Genomic DNA, 19091 nt, shown 5'->3' with positions numbered 1-19091 from the left:
TAGCTACTCAGGAGGCTGAGGTGCAAGGGTCACCTAAGTCCAGGAGTTCAAGACTGCAGTGAGCTGTGATTGCACCACTGCACTTCATCCTGGGTGGAAGAGTGAGGCTCTGTTTCCAAAAAAAAGAAAAGAAAAGAAAAGAAAAAAGCAGAAAGAGCTATACATGCCTATTAAAAACTCAAATAGAAAAAAAATATTTTAAATAAACATCTCTTCTTAACTACTGTATATCCCTCCCCCTGGAGGTATCCACACTGTTTAATTCTTTGGGGTATATTTTTGACGCTTCTGCAAGCACGCTTGCACACATATACGCAGGCTATTTGTTTTATTTACAGAAAATAGAAAGTGTTGCCCATGTTTCTGAAGAGGATTTTATCGAGGGCCTTTCATCTGATCAGCATTTACCCACTTATATTTTTCAAGCTTCCCTCTTTGTTCAGGGCTTTGGAAAAGATGAGAAATTGGATCGGGAAGGCACTTAGGGTCTAGTTGGAGAAAGAAGTCTGTACATAACTGTTGCAATAGAAGAAGTGGACATGGTGGTAGCAAGAGAGTGGCCCCAGAAATGGTGGACACCAAGTGTGTGAACCCCTGGGCTTGCAGTCCTGACTGTCAGCTAAAGCCCCCCAGCCATCTCTTTAAGGACCAATTAGGAATTGGGCTGGAGTAAAGCATTTATGGAGTGAGAAATGCAGAAACTGAGGAACTTTCATCTCACAAGCGAAAGCTTTCCCCTCTAGGGAAAGGAAGAGTCTTAAATTTCAGAGTTCCTTCTTTGATAATTCGATGTGTCCAGCTAGGGCCTCACACAGGGATTTGTGTAGGCAGACGAGATACGGATGTACTGCTGACTGAAGCCAGACTTTCCCTTCTTGACAGTGAATTAGACAGCCTGACTGTCCTGTGGCCTGAACTGTTTTGAAGGTGCTGGGAATCCCCTGTGATTTAATCAGTAGGGATTAACTTGCTATATGAAGAATTTTGCTTTCCTGTATCGGCTTGAAATCAACTGTCATCATAGCAAAAAGAATGAATTCTTTCAAAATTGGAAGTCATTCACTTCTTGGAAATTTTTGGCTTTATTTAGCAGCCTCAGAGTTCATGAAATATGTCCTTTGAGTTACTGACAATCTAACTCCAAAGTTGTAATTCTCTGTGGCCTGTGACAGCTGCAAAGCAAGCCTGAGAAGCGTGATCTGTGTGGCTCTTAGCACAGAAGGCTGCATTATGCCAGTGATCGCTCCCCACAAGGACTTGTTCTTTCATCTTAGCAAGTCAATCTGAGCAGTAATGTAGCCCTCTAACTAGCGGGAATGCATATCCACACCTTAGGGTTTTAGGACTTTTATCAACAGGGAGGAGGGTGGTATGTACGTTGTTGTAGACTGGGGAAGAAAGGAGCAGCTCCGTGTGCCTTTCCACTTAGAAAGTGCAAAGTTGATCGGCCCTTTGCTTTTATTTCTTAGAGAGATCCCAAAGGGACAAAGTAGTTGGGACGAGGCTCCACTTATGGTTAATAGAAATTCTTTTGACAAGACTTTTAAGCCTGTGTGCCCACGTTTTCTGTGAGCTGCTTTATTAAGAGAAGCACAACAGTTTTGCCTTGTTTCGTAGCTCACCCTAGTAATTACACTGCTCAAAGCTTCCCCTTGCTGAGCCTTGCCCTCTGTGCCAGACAGCATGTTAAGCTGCTGTATATATTCAGTCGTGCATTGCTTAACAGCAGGAATATGTTCTGAGAAATGCATCATTAGTTTCATCACTGTGCAAACCTCATAGAGTGTGCCTGCTAGAACCTACTCCAGCTGTCCCCAACCTTTTTGGCACCAGGGACTGGTTTTGTGGAAGACAGTTTTTCCAGAGGTGGGGGTGGGGGTGGGAGTGCAGGGGATGGGGGTAGGGGATGGTTTCGAGATGAAACTGTTCTACCTCAGATCATCAGGCATTGGATTCTCAGAAGGAGTGTGCAACCTAGACCCCTCATATGAGCAGCTCACAACAGGGTTTGCCTATGAGACCTGACAGGAGGCGCAGCCCAGGCAGTATGCTCGCTCACTGCTGCTCACCTCGTGATATGCAGCCTGGTTGCTAACAGGCCATGGACTGTGGCCCAGGGGTTGGGGACCCCTGGCCTACTCTATCGTATGGCTCCAGTATAATCTAGTGGAACCGCCTTGTACCGTGGCCCGTCATGGATGGAAACATGGTGATGTGGTGCATGACTGTGTAGCTCACGCCTGACACGCACGCCTCATCCCATCCTCATGGCAGCCATACGAGGTAGGTATTCCTATCCCTTCACATTGCAGGTAGGAGAACTGAGGCTAGAAGTTAAACAGCATACCCCATGGTGGAACCTGGACTCGAACCCGGGTCTGTCAGATACGGAGCCTGTGCCCTTGCCACTACACGAGGGTGCCCCATCTCAGTTAAGGGCAACATCAGCCGTGCAGTTGCTCAGACCAGAAAGTGAGTGTCCCTTCACTCCTTTCATTCCCTCACCCTCGTTCTCACTCTCTCAGCAAAGCCTCCTGGCTCTGCCTCCTAACTGTGCCCCAAATCCGATGGACACTTTTTTCTATCGTCCATCACCAGCTTAGTCCAGTTCCCCATCAGCCCTTTCCTGGAACACTGGCTTAGTCCGGTTCCCATCAGCCCTTTCCTGGAGCACTGTAGCAGCCTCTTAAACTGGTTTTCCTGCTGTCATTATAATCCATTCCCCTACAGCAGTGGAATATTTTTAAAATCCAAATTAGATCACATCACTTCGCTGTTGAAAACTACCAGCGACTGCCCAATTGCAGTGAGAAGAAAACCGACCCTTACCATGGCCCACAAAAGGCTGCGTGATGGGGCTCCCGCCACCCCTCTTACCCCAGGCCCCCATCTTCCTTTCTGTCCCTCAGACTCACCAAATGCTTTCCAGCGTCTCCACCGGGTCTCCCTGCTGAGAACACCCTTCCTTGGGTTTTGCCTGAGCAGTTCCTTCTTACTCAGCTCAGCCGTCATCTCCTCAGAGACCTTTTCTGATGACCCTGTGTGTAGAAGCACTTTCCCACCCTCATCCCCAGCTCATCCCACTCCCTGAGTTTTCTTCTCACCACTGCAGTGCCGCCTCTCTAATCCATCTTCCTCACTTGCATCCCTGGTGCACCCAAGAGTGCCTGAAGCAGAGTGGATGCCCAGTACATCATTGTTGAGTGAGCGGCAGACACATGCTGTTCCCTCCGCCCTCCACCCCTCATATATTTCACTCTGAGGCATCCTTCAGCTCTGGCTCAGACATCCTTTCTTTAGGGACGTCTTCTGCGGCCCTCTGTTGCACGTTTCCATGACGACTGCTTTTCCTTCATGGCCCTTCTCACTGTTTGTGTGACTGTTGGATTGAAGGCTCTCTCCCCCAGCAGACTCTAATCTCCATGAGGGCGGAGGCTTTCCCCCAGCAGACTCTAATCTCCATGAGGGCTGAGGCTGGCCTGTCTTTCTCACTGCTCTACTCCTAGGGCCAAGCATATCCCTTTGTTGAGTGGATGAGGGGAGGAATGAATCACTTTTCCTGTACTAACTTGGTCCACATGTGGAATGCATGTGCCACAAATGAGTGAGCTAGGAGCTCCTTGATGTCCACAACTCCCCTCATGTTAATAGAGGACGGGCATGGTGGCTCACGCCTGTAATTCTAGCACTTTGGGAGGCTGAGACAGATGGATTGCTTCAGGTCAGGAGTTTGAGACCAGCCCAGGCAACATGGCAAAATCCCATCTCTACAAAAAATACAAAAATTAGTTGGGTGTGGTGATGTGCACCTGTAGTCCCAGCTACTCAGGAGGCTGAGGTTGGCCCATGCTCACTCTATCCCAGATGGTGACAGTGAGTGGCCCGCGCTTACCTGCCTCAGATGGTGACACTGAGCGAGTGGCCTGCGCTCACCTGCCTCAGATGGTGACACTGAGCAAGTGGCCCGCGCTCACCTGCCTCAGATGGTGCCTGCTTCTTCAGGGCTGCCCGTTAGGCTCGACTTCTTCCTACCCTCTGCGTTTTCTTGATGCTTTACCCCAGCGAGAGTAGGTTTGACTTCTTCTTACCCTCTGCGTTTTCTTGATGCTTTACCCCAGCGAGAGTAGGCTCGACTTCTTCCTACCCTCTGCGTTTTCTTGATGCTTTACGCCAGCGAGAGTAGGTTTGACTTCTTCCTACCCTCTGCGTTTTCTTGATGCTTTATGCCAGCGAGAGCAGAGCCCGGGAACGTTCTCAGTCCACCTCACTGACATCTGCTGTTTGCCATGATTTCCAATAACACATTATGTTTTAAAAACGAGGCCCATCTTTATGTAATTGTGAGGTGCTGTTATCAACCCAATAGACTTAGCACTAGATGAGGGGCATTTAGTTCAAAAACTCAAATTCTGTGTCTGTCACTGAATGATTTTGATCAAAGCTTTTAACTTCAGTTAGCTGACTTGCTTTTCACATCTACAAAGGACCAAAAGACTTAGAATCATAGTGACTCAGCTCAACAGCATAATCCCAGAGCCCACTGTTAAGCCAGTGGAATCAGGAATCTAATGCTATTACCTAATTTAATTTTTTTATGGTTGTTGAAGATTAAGCTTGGTAGATTCCCTTTCTTACTATTCCTCTCTCTCTAAAATATCAGCAGCCCTTAAGAAGACAACTCAAGCTTAGAAATACTGCTTTCTAACAAGAGCTGTACATTTTTAAGGATTTTTTTTCTCTCATGTTAGGTGAAGAAGCCAAAGTTTGGAGTGTGCAAATGTGAAATACTTGCTTGGGTGTTAGACCATATTGTTTCTCACCAGGATACCACAAAAACCATCATCTTACTACTGATTACCTCGAGCTAATGCCATCACCACAAGGCTTTGTCATGCACCGAGGCTGTATCTGTCCACATCACTTGCATCCAGGTGTTTTGGCCAAAAAATAAGCAGTTATTAAATGACTGTTAGCAGAATTGTCTTAAACCAAAAACCAGACGCAGGTGTAGTGCTTTTGTGCAAGGTATTTATTTTATTGTATTTTATTTTTGAGACGGAGTCTCACTCTGTCACCCAGGCTGGAGTGCAGTGGTGCCATCTTGGCTCACTGCAACCTCCACTTCCCGGATTCAAGCAATTCTTGTGCCTCAGCCTCCCAAGTAGCTGGGATTACAGGCGCCTACCACCACGCTGCTAATTTTGGTATTTTTAGTAGAGACAGGCTTTCACCATGTTGTTCAGGCTGGTCTTGAACTCCTGACCTCAAGTGATCCGCCGCCTCAGCCTCCCAAAGTGCTGGGATTCCAGGCGTGAGCCACTGCACCCGGCCTTTGTGTAAGTTTTGGTTTTATTTTTGTTTGTAATAGCTTCAGATGGTGTCCTGGCACTTGGCAAAGTTATTCACGCTATAGTCCATCTGCTGTCCCTTTTGGCTTAGAGATTAATTCAGATTGACCCACTGGTATTGGCTAAAATATCAAGTACATTTAGAAACTCCCTCTCCATTAACTTCTCGTCTCCAGAGAGCCATGCCTTGCCCCCTTCCCTCATCCCCAGCACCAAGCAGTCCCTCTTTTCTGTTTGTCCAGTTGGCCTCCTTTCTGCTAAAGCCTTCAGCTCCCAGGCATAAACAACATCTCTAGGTGAAAACTGTAAAGGAATTCCAGAGAGCTGCCTTGATTCTGTAGTTGTACTGGAATTAACGTCATCAGTGACCCTTGTGTGTATCATGTGCTGCTTCTAGGGTTTCACATTTGATCCTCCAGATAGTCTTGTGACTACATCCTCATTCAGCAGATGAAGTTACTGAGGCTCAGAGAAGCTGGGTGATAGGGCCAGTGCTGCACAGTTGGAGCTACAGCTACCATGCCTCCTGCCTGCAGCCTTACACTGGCCCATGTTTCCACTCCATGATGTATTTTGAAATAGTGGTCATATTTGGAAGCTGAGAAGTCGATTTTCTCGAGATTTCTGTTGTGGTTGTTGTAATGGGGCTTACTTGGGAAGAGACATCTGTTAATCTAGAACACATGAGATTAGTTTTGTAGTTTGTTCTTGCGTTGAAATCCATCTGGCACTTTGATTCATTTCTATTTACTGAGGACCTGCTACATGCCAGGCACTGAGATAGGATGGGGAACAAGACAGACACAATCTCTGCCATCATGGAGGCCAGAAGGGAAAAGACAAATAATGGGCAATTGCTATATTTTAGTAAATGCCTGGGTAGGAGACATGTAGCTTGGTTTGGGAACACGTGTCAGGGACATCTGACCCAAAGCTGACAGATGGGAAAGGCTTCCCAGCAGAACGGAGTTCCGGTTTGAGGACTGAGGATGCGTGAGCGTTTTAGCCAGATTCGAGTTGGGGCGGGGTGGTCAGGGAGGTTGCAGGAAGATGGAAAGCATTGTGAAGGCCCGGAGGTAAGAATGTGGTCTGGGTTGCCTCAGTTCTTCTTTATCAGATAGCGTGCATGACTTCGTTGTTGGAAACACCTAGAAAAAGCAGATCAATGGGGAAAGCTATTGAATATGCTCAGAAAACACCTCTCTTTCTCATATTTACCTAACAGAAAAAGCTTGAGTCTCCACCCCCATCTACCAATCCCTTCCTGGAAGATGAGCCAACACCAGAGATGGAGGAACTGGCAACGGAGAAAGGAGATTTAGATCAAGTAAGTCTGGTTTGCGTCACCACGGGTAACCTACCCAATGTGCGTTTCTGAAAATCGGTCCGCTTGCTCCAGATACGATCCTTTGGCTCTTGGCCACGTTCAGAGATGACAGCTGTTGTGGTCTTTACAGAAGGCCTTTATCTGAAAGTGCATGTAGAAAACTCCATGAAAGGGCAGACTTCCCTGCCCACATCTCTGCTCCTGAAGAGCCCCGCCTCCAGGACACACACAAGCTTCATTAGCCACTGTGGTGGGGCCAGGAGAGTTCTGCTCTGCCTCATTCAGCATCTCCTGAACTTGTCAGCTGAGTTTTCGGTTTGACTGTCATCTGGTACAGTGATGATGAGAGAGGCTGAACAATCCCCGGGAAGCCAGCAGCACCCTCGGCTAGGAGAGGCCTCCATGCAGTGTAAGCTGATCACTTTAGGTCTGGAAGCCATTGGGGAGGCCTGGAAATATCAAGGTGGCCAGTGGCATATTTGAAGAGTTACTTTTCAGAGCACACTAACACTTTAATTTCCTTTGGATTTTTCTGTCCAAGTCTAAATTTCCTCTCCCTTCATCCTACAGAATGGTGTTTTTGGTTAACTGCCATGTTATGACAAGGGAGGTTAGAGCAATAAATCAGAACGTTTCCCTTCTAGATTAGTGATCCCTGTTTTTAATTGTCTACACTTGGCTGCTGGAGGATTATTTTATGGTATTGTTTTGCTCCAGACACCACCAAAAGGGAGGCTGGCTGGGAGGACCAGCTCTGAGAAACCTGTAACCATGTACTTTGCAGCTAGCCCTGCATTCATTCATTCCCAGCACCATGAGGGCAGGAGCCAAGAGAGCAGAGCTTCCAGGAGCAGTTCTGAAATGATGCAATCAAATGTGTCTGGTCCCTTGATTAAATGATTGTAATAGAATGGATACTCACACTTTTATAGTCCTTTGCACTTTTAAATTCTTTTACATGCTTTATGTTATCATCACAATTCCTGCCTCTTGCTTTATAGGTGATGAAACTGCAGCTCAGAGAGGTTAAGTGGTTGGCCCAGGGTTGCACAGCTTGGAAGTGGAGGAGCTTAAACTGGAAGCCAGGTCTCAATGTCAGAAACTAGAATTCCTTTCCCAGTGCTATTTTGTTGATGGACTCATGTCTCATTGAAGAGTAGAGGACATAGAACTGAATCTCAGGAATAGAAGTAAATGAACAAAACTGATGGGACATCTTGAGGAGGCTCCATCCCGGAGATGTATTTATAGGATTAGATGCAGTTGATTTAAAGCCGTCATAGTATTGACTGGCATGGAAGAAAACAAACAGTTTCTTGTAACTAATTAAATGCAGTTCTCAATTGCATTTTGGGAGCAGGGACTAGGGTGGAAAGAAGGCTCTGGGTGTAGAGCCCGTGCTTCTGGCATGTCCTCCACCCACACAGGGCCACCTCTGCCCTGTGAGCATGCTTTGCGCAGGAGAGCCATTTGCAGAGCCCTGATGTCTCACGAATGCTAGTGGCTGCCATGGTCACGTCCCAAATTGTGCAGTTAAACACTCAGATGCTTGCAGTGTTGCCAGGAAAAGTTATTCTTTTCGCTACTCATCTCTGGATGTTATTAAATTGGATTAAGATAGGCCCCATTACCTACAAAATCAGTTTTGCCAGGTAAAATGTAATTTTCCTTTTTCTTGGAACTTTTTCCTCCTATGAAAGCTTGAAGTTACTGTTGTAAGGACCAAGACCTGCTCATTCTAAGAACACTGACATCTGACCAGTACATGGGGTAAAGCAGAGTCAGGTGCTGGGAAAATGCCGGACTCTTGTCGGCCATTAACCGACTGACCATGTGACCTTCGGTAGGTTATTCTCTCTTTAGACTTCCCTAGCTTGTCTTTAGTGAGAGCTAATGGTTTTCAAACTGTATTCCTTGGTGCCCCATCAGATGTCGCTGTGGAAGTTAGGAGGAGGCCAGAGACCTAGATCCCTGCGATCAGAGCAGTTTTATCGCAAGTCATTTTGTATTGTGGGCTTTCAGATGAAATTTTTTTTTGAACCAGAGGTTTTATGTAATTTTAAAAAAAATGGCCGGGCATGGTGGCTCACGCCTGTAATCCCAGCACTTTGGGAGGCTGAGGCAGGCCGATCACCTGAGGTCAGGAGTTCAAGACCAGCCTGACCAACATGGTGAAACTATGTTGAAACCATACTAAAAATACAAAATTAGCCGGGCGTGGTGGTGCATGCCTGTAATCCCAGCTACTCAGGAGGCTGAGGCAGGAGAATCGTGTGAACTTGGGAGGTGGAGGTTACGGTGAGCCGAGATCACGCCACTACACTATAGCCTGGGTGACAGAGTGAGACTCCATCTCAAAAGAAACAACTAAACCCCGTGATCTAGCTGATCCACCCACCATTTCATGGGCTATTACTCATTAGTAATAACACTTACATGCCAGTGACTAATGCCTCCACCCATGCCATCCCTTTCCTCCTGCTGCCTCACCAGCCCTGGCCTTGCTGGTGGCTGATTAGGTGGGCGCCCCAGGGTCTCCCTCTTCCCAGAGTGGGGTGCACAACAAGAGCAGACCTCTTGGGGTGGGGGAGGGACCCCACCAGGTGTTAGTGGTGAAATCAGCCAGAGGTGGTTGGAGGGAAGGTCTCTGCCGGCTCTGTGGGTGACCTAACCCATTTTATGGCTGCAGTCAGTAGCCTCTCTGATGTGGCTCTCAAGGTAAGGGTCACACCCTGCTCACTACTGCAGTTTACGCCTGGCTGCTGAGAAGAGAGAGGGAACCTGAAAAAAGGTATTTCGTTTACAAGAGGGCCTGAGCAATCAGTTGCCAAGATATTCCCAATGATAAAAATTGACATCTGAAAGGAGCCTGAGGGACACGAAAGCATAACAGAAAGGAGCAGAAATAAGGAATGTCCCTTCTGGTGATCCGAGCAGTTCGATTTAATCTGTTTACATTGGGTAGTAATGAAAGGAAGTGGGACCAGCTGCAGACCTCCTCACTGTGACAACAGTAACCTTTTATTATTCCACCAAACTCCAGGAGGAAATAGCTTAAACATCTGCAGCTTTTGGACAGAATTCACACATCAGAACCCGGCGCAAACATTACTGCTAAATGACTTAGTGTAGTGTTTAAGCTGAGAATCAACCCTTTGGGCAGTTGCTTGGTGCAAAGGGAAATGCCAATTAGCCAAAATTCCAGCACCTACTGTCTAAACTGAGCACGTTCATAACGTAGCCATAGGCAGGAGGCAGCCCTGCAGGAAGAAAGTAAGGAAAAAGGAAACTTGAGGCAGTCTCTCCCATTATTCCTCTATTGCTTCAGCTCACTAGAAGTGCTGCAAGAGGACCCACGTGCTGTGGTGGCAGGGTCAAGGGTCCCTCCTCACTGCAGAAGAGTGCTGTTGGTGGGGAGGGCAGGGCAGGGCAGCGTCATCTGCAGATAGAGGTGGAACCCTGGCACTACCTGGTCGTGCAGCTTTCTGAGTGTCCTTTGGGGCCTCATCAAGGGCAGGGCCTGTGGCAGACTGAACAAGATGAGTTCGTTGGAATTGTGTAGCCATTTTCTTTACTCACTTGGAATCTGTATTTTATACTTGACAGATGAGCTCTTCACACTTATTCCAACATAGTTTCTTTCAAATCATATATCACTTTTGTGCATACATAAAAAGGAAACTATAAGCAAAATAAATAAAGATATTTCTAAAACTTCTTCACATGCAGGCCCACATCTTCTGAACCACTTTTTAAAAAACTTTATATTTTGAAATAATTATGGGCTCATAAATTATAAACCTAGTACAGCAAGGTACAGTGTACCGATCTCCCAGCTTCCTCCAGGGAACAGCTAACATAGTAGAGTCCATCATCAAACCAGGAAATTGATCCAGACCCCTTCCCATCTCCCAGCTTCCTCCAGGGGGACACTAGAGTGCATCATCAAATCAGGACATTGATCCAGACCCCTTCCAATCTCCCAGCTTCCTCCAGGGGGACACTGGAGTACATCATCAAACGAGGAAATTGATCCAGACCCCTTCCCATCTCCCAGCTTCCTCCAGGGGGACACTGGAGTGCATCATCAAATCAGGAAATTGATCCAGACCCCTTCCCATCTCCCAGCTTCCTCCAGGGGGACACTAGAGTGCATCATCAAACGAGGAAATTGATCCAGACCCCTTCCCATCTCCCAGCTTCCTCCGGGGGGGGGCACTAGAGTGCATCATCAAACCAGGAAATTGATCCACACCCCTATTTCGCTGAGGCAGGAGTGCCTTTGCCTCCCACACAGTGTTGCCCTCCAGCCCATGCGGTGTTGACAATGTGCCATTCTTTCTTTATTTATTTATTATTATACTTTAAGTTTTAGGGTACATGTGCACAATGTGCAGGTTAGTTACATATGTATACATGTGCCATGCTGGTGCGCTGCACCCACTAACTCGTCATCTAGCATTAGGTATATCTCCCAGTGCTATCCCTCCCCCCTCCTCCCACCCCACAACAGTCCCCAGAGTGTGATGTTCCCCTTCCTGTGTCCATGTGTTCTCATTGTTCAATTCCCACCTGTAAGTGAGAATATGCGATGTTTGGTTTTTTGTTCTTGCGATAGTTTACTGAGAATGATGATTTCCAATTTCATCAATGTCCCTACAAAGGACGTGAACTCATCATTTTTTATGGCTGCATAGTATTCCATGGTGTATATGTGCCACATTTTCTTAATCCAGTCTATCATTGTTGGACATTTGGGTTGGTTCCAAGTCTTTGCTATTGTGAATAATGCCGCAATAAACATACGTGTGCATGTGTCTTTATAGCAGCATGATTTATAGTCCTTTGGGTATATACCCAGTAATGAGATGGCTGGGTCAAATGGTATTTCTAGTTCTAGATCCCTGAGGAATCGCCACACTGACTTCCACAATGGTTGAACTAGTTTACAGTCCCACCAACAGTGTAAAAGTGTTCCTATTTCTCCACATCCTCTCCAGCACCTGTTGTTTCCTGACTTTTTAATGATCGCCATTCTAACTGGTGTGAAATGGTATCTCATTGTGGTTTTGATTCGCATTTCTCTGATGGCCAGTGATGGTGAGCATTTTTTCATGTGTTTTTTGGCTGCATAAATGTCTTCTTTTGAGAAGTGTCTGTTCATGTCTTTTGCCCACTTTTTGATGGGGCTGTTTGTTCTTTTCTTGTAAATTTGTTTGAGTTCATTGTAGATTCTGGATATTAGCCCTTTGTCAGATGAGTAGGTTGCGAAAATTTTCTCCCATTTTGTAGTTGCCTGTTCACTCTGATGGTAGTTTCTTTTGCTGTGCAGAAGCTCTTTAGTTTAATGAGATCCCATTTGTCAATTTTGGCTTTTGTTGCCATTGCTTTTGGTGTTTTAGACATGAAGTCCTTGGCCATGCCTATGTCCTGAATGGTAATGCCTAGGTTTTCTTCTAGGGTTTTTATGGTTTTAGGTCTAATGTTTAAGTCTTTAATCCATCTTGAATTGATTTTTGTATAAAGTGTAAGGAAGGGATCCAGTTTCAGCTTTCTACGTATGGCTAGCCAGTTTTCCAGCACCATTTATTAAATAGGGAATCCTTTCCCCATTGCTTGTTTTTCTCAGGTTTGTCAAAGATCAGATAGTTGTAGATATGCGGCATTATTTCTGAGGGCTCTGTTCTGTTCCATTGATCTATCCAGGAGAACTTCCCCAATCTAGCAAGGCAGGCCAACATTCAGATTCAGGAAATACAGAGAACGCCACAAAGATACTCCTTGAGAAGAGCAACACCAAGACACATGATTGTCAGATTCACCAAGGTTGAAATGAAGGAAAAAATGTTAAGGGCAGCCAGAGAGAAAGGTCGGGTTACCCTCAAAGGGAAGCCCATCAGACTAACAGCAGATCTCTCGGCAGAAACTCTACAAGCCAGAAGAGAGTGGGGACCAATATTCAACATTCTTAAAAGAAGTTTCAACCCAGAATTTCATATCCAGCCAAACTAAGCTTCATAAGTGAAGGAGGAATAAAATCCTTTACAGACAAGCAAATGCTGAGAGATTTTGTCACCACCAGACCTGCCCTAAAAGAGCTCCTGAAGGAAGTGCTAAACATGGAAAGGAACAGCCGGTACCAGCCACTGCAAAATCATGCCAAAATGTAAAGACCATCAAGACTAGGAAGAAACTGCATCAACTAACGAGCAAAATAACCAGCTAACGTCATAATGACAGGATCAAATTCACACATAACAATATTAACTTTAAATGTAAATGGACTAAATGCTCCAATTAAAAGACACAGACTGGCAAATTGGATAAAGAGTCAAGACCCATCAGTGTGCTGTATACAGGAAACCCATCTCACGGGCAGAGACACACATAGGCTCAAAATAAAAGGATGGAGGAAGATCTACCAAGCAAATGGAAAACAAAAAAAGGCAGGGGTTGCAATCCTAGTCTCTCATAAAAGAGACTTTAAACCAACAAAGATCAAAAGAGACAAAGAAGGCCATTACTTAATGGTAAAGGGATCAATTCAACAAGAAGAGCTAACTATCCTAAACATATATGCACCCAATACAGGAGCACCCAGATTGATAAAGCAAGTCCTGACTGACCTACAAAGAGACTTAGACTCCCACACAATAATAATGGGAGACTTTAACACCCCACTGTCAACATTAGACAGATCAACGAGACAGAAAGTCAACAAGGATACCCAGGAATTGAACTCAGCTCTGCACCAAGCGGACCTAATAGACATCTACAGAACTCTCCACCGCAAATCAACAGAATATACATTTTTTTCAGCACCACACCACACCTATTCCAAAATTGACCACATAGTTGGAAGTAAAGCTCTCCTCAGCAAATGTAAAAGAACAGAAATTATAACAAACTGTCTCTCAGACCACAGTGCAATCAAACTAGAACTCAGGATTAAGAATCTCACTCAAAACCGCTCAACTACATGGAAACTGAACAACCTGCTCCTGAATGACTACTGGGTACATAACGAAATGAAGGCAGAAATAAAGATGTTCTTTGAAACCAACGAGAACAAAGACACAACATACCAGAATCTCTGGGACACATTCAAAGCAGTGTGTAGAGGGAAATTTGTAGCACTAAATGCCCACAAGAGAAAGCAGGAAAGATCCAAAATTGACACCCTAACATCACAATTAAAAGAACTAGAAAAGCAAGAGCAAACACATTCAAAAGCTAGCAGAAGGCAAGAAATAACGAAAATCAGAGCAGAACTGAAGGAAATAGAGACACAAAAAACCCTTCAAAAAATTAACAAATCCAGGAGCTGGTTTTTTGAAAGGATCAACAAAATTGATAGACCGCTAGCAAGACTAATAAAGAAAAAAAGAGAGAAGAATCAAATAGATGCAATAAAAAATGATAAAGGGGAGATCACCACCGATCCCACAGAAATACAAACTACCATCAGAGAATACTACAAACACCTCTATGCAAATAAACTAGAAAATCTAGAAGAAATGGATAAATTCCTTGACACATACACTCTCCCAAGACTAAACCAGGAAGAAGTTGAATCTCTGAATAGACCAATAACAGGAGCTGAAATTGTGGCAATAATCAATAGCTTACCAATGACAAAGAGTCCAGGACCAGATGGATTCACAGCCGAATTCTACCAGAGGTACAAGGAGGAACTGGTACCATTCCTTCTGAAACTATTCCAATCAATAGAAAAAGAGGGAATCCTCTCTAACTCATTTTATGAGGCCAGCATCATCCTGATACCAAAGCCAGGCAGAGACACAACCAAAAAAGAGAATTTTAGACCAATATCCTTGATGAACATTGAGCAAAAATCCTCAATAAAATACTGGCAAACCGAATCCAGCAGCACATCAAAAAGCTTATCCACCATGATCAAGTGGGCTTCATCCCTGGGATGCAAGGCTGGTTCAATATACACAAATCAATAAATGTAATCCAGCACGTAAACAGAACCAAAGACAAAAACCACATGATTATCTCAATAGATGCAGAAAAGGCCTTTGACAAAATTCAATGACGCTTCATGCTAAAAACTCTCAATAAATTAGGTATTGATGGGACGTATCTCAAAATAATAAGAACTATCTATGACAAACCCACAGCCAATATCATACTGAATGGGCAAAAACTGGAAGCATTCCCTTTGAAAACTGGCACAAGACAGGGATGCCCTCTCTCACCACTCCTATTCAACATAGTGTTGGAAGTTCTGGCCAGGGCAATTAGGCAGGATCAGGAAATAAAGGGTATTTAATTAGGAAAAGAGGAAGTCAAATTGTCCCTGTTTGCAGACGACATGATTGTATATCTAGAAAACCCCATTGTCTCAGCCCAAAATCTCCTTAAGCTGATAAGCAACTTCAGCAAAGTCTCAGGATACAAAATCAATGTACAAAAATCACAAGCATTCTTATACCCCAACAACAGACAAACAGAGAGCCAAATCATGAGTGAACTCCCATTCACAATTGCTTCAAAGAGACTAAAATACCTAGGAATCCAACTTACAAGGGATGTGAAGGACCTCTTCAAGGAGAACTACGAAGCACTGCTCAGTGAAATAAAAGAGGATACAAACAAATGGAAGAACATTCCATGCTCATGGGTAGGAAGAATCAATATCGTGAAAATGGCCATACTGCCCAAGGTAATTTATAGATTCAGTGCCATCCCCATCAAGCTACCAATGACTTTCTTCACAGAATTGGAAAAAACTACTTTAAAGTTCATATGGAACCAAAAAAGAGCCCACATTGCCAAGTCAATCCTAAGCCGAAAGAACAAAGCTGGAGGCATCACACTACCTGACTTCAAACTATACTACAAGGCTACAGTAACCAAAACAGCATGGTACTGGTACCAAAACAGAGATATAGATCAATGGGACAATATGCCATTCTTAAGATGGCTCCATTGCGGTCTCTGGAATTTTCCACCAGGCCACTGTACCCATTTTCCAAGTTTTCTGACATTATCCTTTACTTTTTTTCTTTTTTAAATAATGTCAAACTAAGAGAAAAGTTACAAGGAGCTCCTAAATATCTTTCTTCTGGATTCAGCAGTTGTTAACATTTTGCTATATAACTTTATTATTTCCTCCCCACTCCTCCCCCGACCTTTAGAACAATTTGTAAGTTGTAGACATAATGTCTTTTACCCCTAAATATTTTAGTATATATTTCTTAAGAAAAAGGGCATTCAATTCTATTACCATAGATCAAAATCAGAAAATTTAACATCCATACAGTAATCTATAATATATAGACTTTTAAAGATTTTCATAATGTAGCCATTTTAAAGTGATAAAATATTGTCAGTAGTTGGGAAAGTACCCATAAATTAGTAAGTCAGTAAAGCTGAATACACAATATACATGTTCAAAATAAAAAAAAAGCAAAATATACATGTTGATTTTTTTAAATGATAACATTCTGTATTATGTAAATTCACATGTATAATTACCAGAAGTTATCCTGCAGAGTGTGAATATTTTCTTCAAAAGAAGAAAAAAATTAAATAAAAAGAATAGCTATAATACTTATCATTATTATTTAATTAATAAAAAGATATTTGTTTGTAGTAGCCGTGTTTTCCAAATCTGAATCCATGATATCTAGTCCTATAGAGTTAGACAAATTAAATCACATTTTTCTGTTCACTTAAGTCATCTTATTGAATCAGTAATAAAAGATACTGACTTGGAATAAACAGGACAAGTGGGTGAGGACACCCCTCACAGTCCTCATCCTCCATCATAGATCCTTCATTTTAAACTAATGGAAATGCAGAAAAACTCCCAGGACATCTGTGCACTCAAGTGGAATTCTAGATCCGGCAGATTCAAGCTCAATCAGCCAGGCTTTTGTGGTTGTGGGCTCAGTCCAAGGCCTGGCTTTGGCAGTGGCTTCCAGATGATAAGAGTAAAAACAGTGCAGATTGTATTTATTCTTAGGAAGGACCAAAGTTTCTAGAAACCTTGCCAAAAAATGAAAGACATGGAACTCCTGAAAGGTAAAAAGGGAAGAGGGTTAAGTACAAGATTGAGTAGGTGTGTCTAAAGTTGACATTTAATTTTTGGTGATCATTTTTTACAAATCAGTTTTTACAGATGTTTTTAACCATTGCAACGTGTTATTTAAAAAAAAATTTTTTTAAAGGCCAGAAATAGGTAGTTATCATTTCTGTCATTAGGGCTTATCTCTTCCAGTATTTATTAAAATATATAAGCAGTTCAAGAGGGTAGATCTTATGTTAAGTATTCTTTTTTTTGTTTGTTTGTTTTTGAAATGGAGTCCCACTCTGTCGCCAGGCTGGAGTACAGTGGTGCAATTTCGGCTCACTGCCATCTCCACCTTCTGGGTTCAAGCAATTTTTCTACCTCAGCCTCTCAAGTAGCTGGGACTACAGGCGCACACCACCACAACCTGCTAATTTTTGTATTTTTTTAGTAGAGACAGGGTTTCACCATATTGGCCATGCTGGTCTTGAACTCCTGACCTCATGATCCGCCCACCTTGGCCTCCCAGAGTGCTGGGATTACAGGCGTGAGCCACCGTGCCCAGCAAGCATTCTTACCACAAGTAATAATCATAACAACAGGGGTGGGAGGAAGCTTGGGGAGGTGGTGGATACACTTACTGCCTTGATGGTGGTGAGGGCTTTGTGGGTGTGTACTTATCCTCAAACGCATCAAGATGTATACATTAATTATGTAGGGCTTTTAAAATGTCAATCATACCTCAATAAAGTGGGTTTTTAAAAAATGAGATATGACTAGTTCAATTTAACAAGTATGTTGTGGGTGCCAATTTACATGCAAATTATGATCTAATATCAACCCCAGCATGGTGTGTTTGGCTCAGGGTCATTTCGTAGACATTTGGCAATAGACAGAATTCACATTTGTTAGGAATAGAAGTAATACATAGGAAAATCTTTGCTTATTTTTTAGATATTTGGAAAGGAATTAAGTGGCAAATATTGTTTTAAAATACTTGCCTGTCATATGACTTCTTTATCAGTAGCTTCCAAGTAACAGCCTGGGAACCAGTGCTCATCTAGTGTTGCGGTGGCCTAAAGCAAAAAATAAAGACAATATAGTCTGCCCGCCTGCCTGCCTGTCTCTCTCTCTATCTATCTGATGTAAGGTTACCAACTGTCCTTTCTTTGAAAGTACTGCCTATATGCTGCTATTTTATTCTTATAAAATTTGGGGGTATAAAATACAATTTTCTGGCTGGGCGCCATGCCTCAGGCCTATAAGCCCAGCACTTTGGGAGGTAGAGGTGGGTGGATCACTTGAGGCCAAGAGTTCGAGACTAGCCTGGCCAACATGGCAAAACCCCACCTCTACTTAAAATACAAAAATTAGCTCGGCGTGGTGGCGCGTGCCTATAGTCCCAGCTACTTAGGAGGCTGAGACACAAGAATCACTTGAGTCTGGAAGGCGCAGGTTGCAGTGAGCTGAGATGGCGCCACTGCACTTTAGCCTGGGTGACAGAGGGAGACTCTGTCTCAAAAAGCAAACAAAAAAAAACCCTTTATTTGTTTATTTTTTTAGGAACTTGTGGTAAGAATAGAAAGTAGCAAAATAAAGTTAACAATCCTCTATTGGTTGTCCGTCCTTCTTTTTCTTACATTTTCTTACTGATGGAATTCAAAAAATTCTGGGAACCATTGCAGGAAAATAATGGTATAACAGAAAGAGTTCTAGTTTAAGAAAAGCAGACGTCTACATATGTGTTGGGGCAGGTTAGAGAACCTCTGAGTCCTCATTTCTTGAGGTGTAAAATAGTAGTAGTTATACCTACATGAAGGGTTATTGTGAGGAGCAGGTGACATATTAGTTGGTATCAAAGTGCTATCAAAAATTGGATTGTGTGAAAGCACTTTTTAAATTCTAAAGCACTGTGCAAATACAAGGTGCTATTATTAGCCGGGATTTAAATTCTGGAAAACACCAGTCAGATAGATGATGACTTGCTTCCAGATTCAAAACACATATGTTATCCAGGTAGCAGTATGTCTTTCACCGTCCAGAGCAAGTGAGTGATGCTAACAAAGCTGGTTTTTCTTCACCTGCCAGGGTGAATGGTGAAACCATCGTATTGGGTTACATTGAGTACTCTCTTATCTGTGACTTAGGAATGAACTTTGAAATGATGTTTTTAAAAAAATTCTTGAACATTTGCAAAGATCACTCAAGTATGGGGTTTATTTTTCTTTGTTTTTACAGCCAAAGAAGCCTAAAGCCCCAGACAATCCATTTCATGGCATTGTTTCCAAGTGTTTTGAGCCTCATCTCTACGTGTATATCGAATCCCAAGACAAGTGAGTGAGGAACATTCGCTGTTTTCTGCCTGCATTTCTCG

The 19091-nt window shown here is 43.6% G+C and overlaps 1 protein-coding gene across 5 annotated transcripts in view; it reads left to right on the top strand.

The window, feature by feature from the left end:
- The window catches only part of VPS53 (VPS53 subunit of GARP complex), a 240471-nt gene that overhangs the window by 124904 nt on the left and 96476 nt on the right, over positions 1-19091 (top strand). For all 5 annotated transcript variants that reach the window (XR_010152741.1, XR_010152740.1, XR_010152739.1 and 2 more), the window contains 2 exons: positions 6574-6675; positions 18956-19050. Coding sequence is in view for 1 of the 5 variants with exons in the window: in XM_009431509.5 (XP_009429784.1) it covers positions 6574-6675; positions 18956-19050 (197 nt within the window). In the remaining 4 variants the exon portion in view is untranslated. The remainder of the gene's footprint in view (positions 1-6573; positions 6676-18955; positions 19051-19091) is intronic.

Source organism: Pan troglodytes, chromosome 19 (genome assembly GCF_028858775.2).
Source record: "Pan troglodytes isolate AG18354 chromosome 19, NHGRI_mPanTro3-v2.0_pri, whole genome shotgun sequence".
NCBI lineage: Eukaryota > Metazoa > Chordata > Mammalia > Primates > Hominidae > Pan > Pan troglodytes.
Note: the sequence above shows the minus strand (reverse complement) of the source record. Positions and strands in the feature narration are given on the sequence as shown.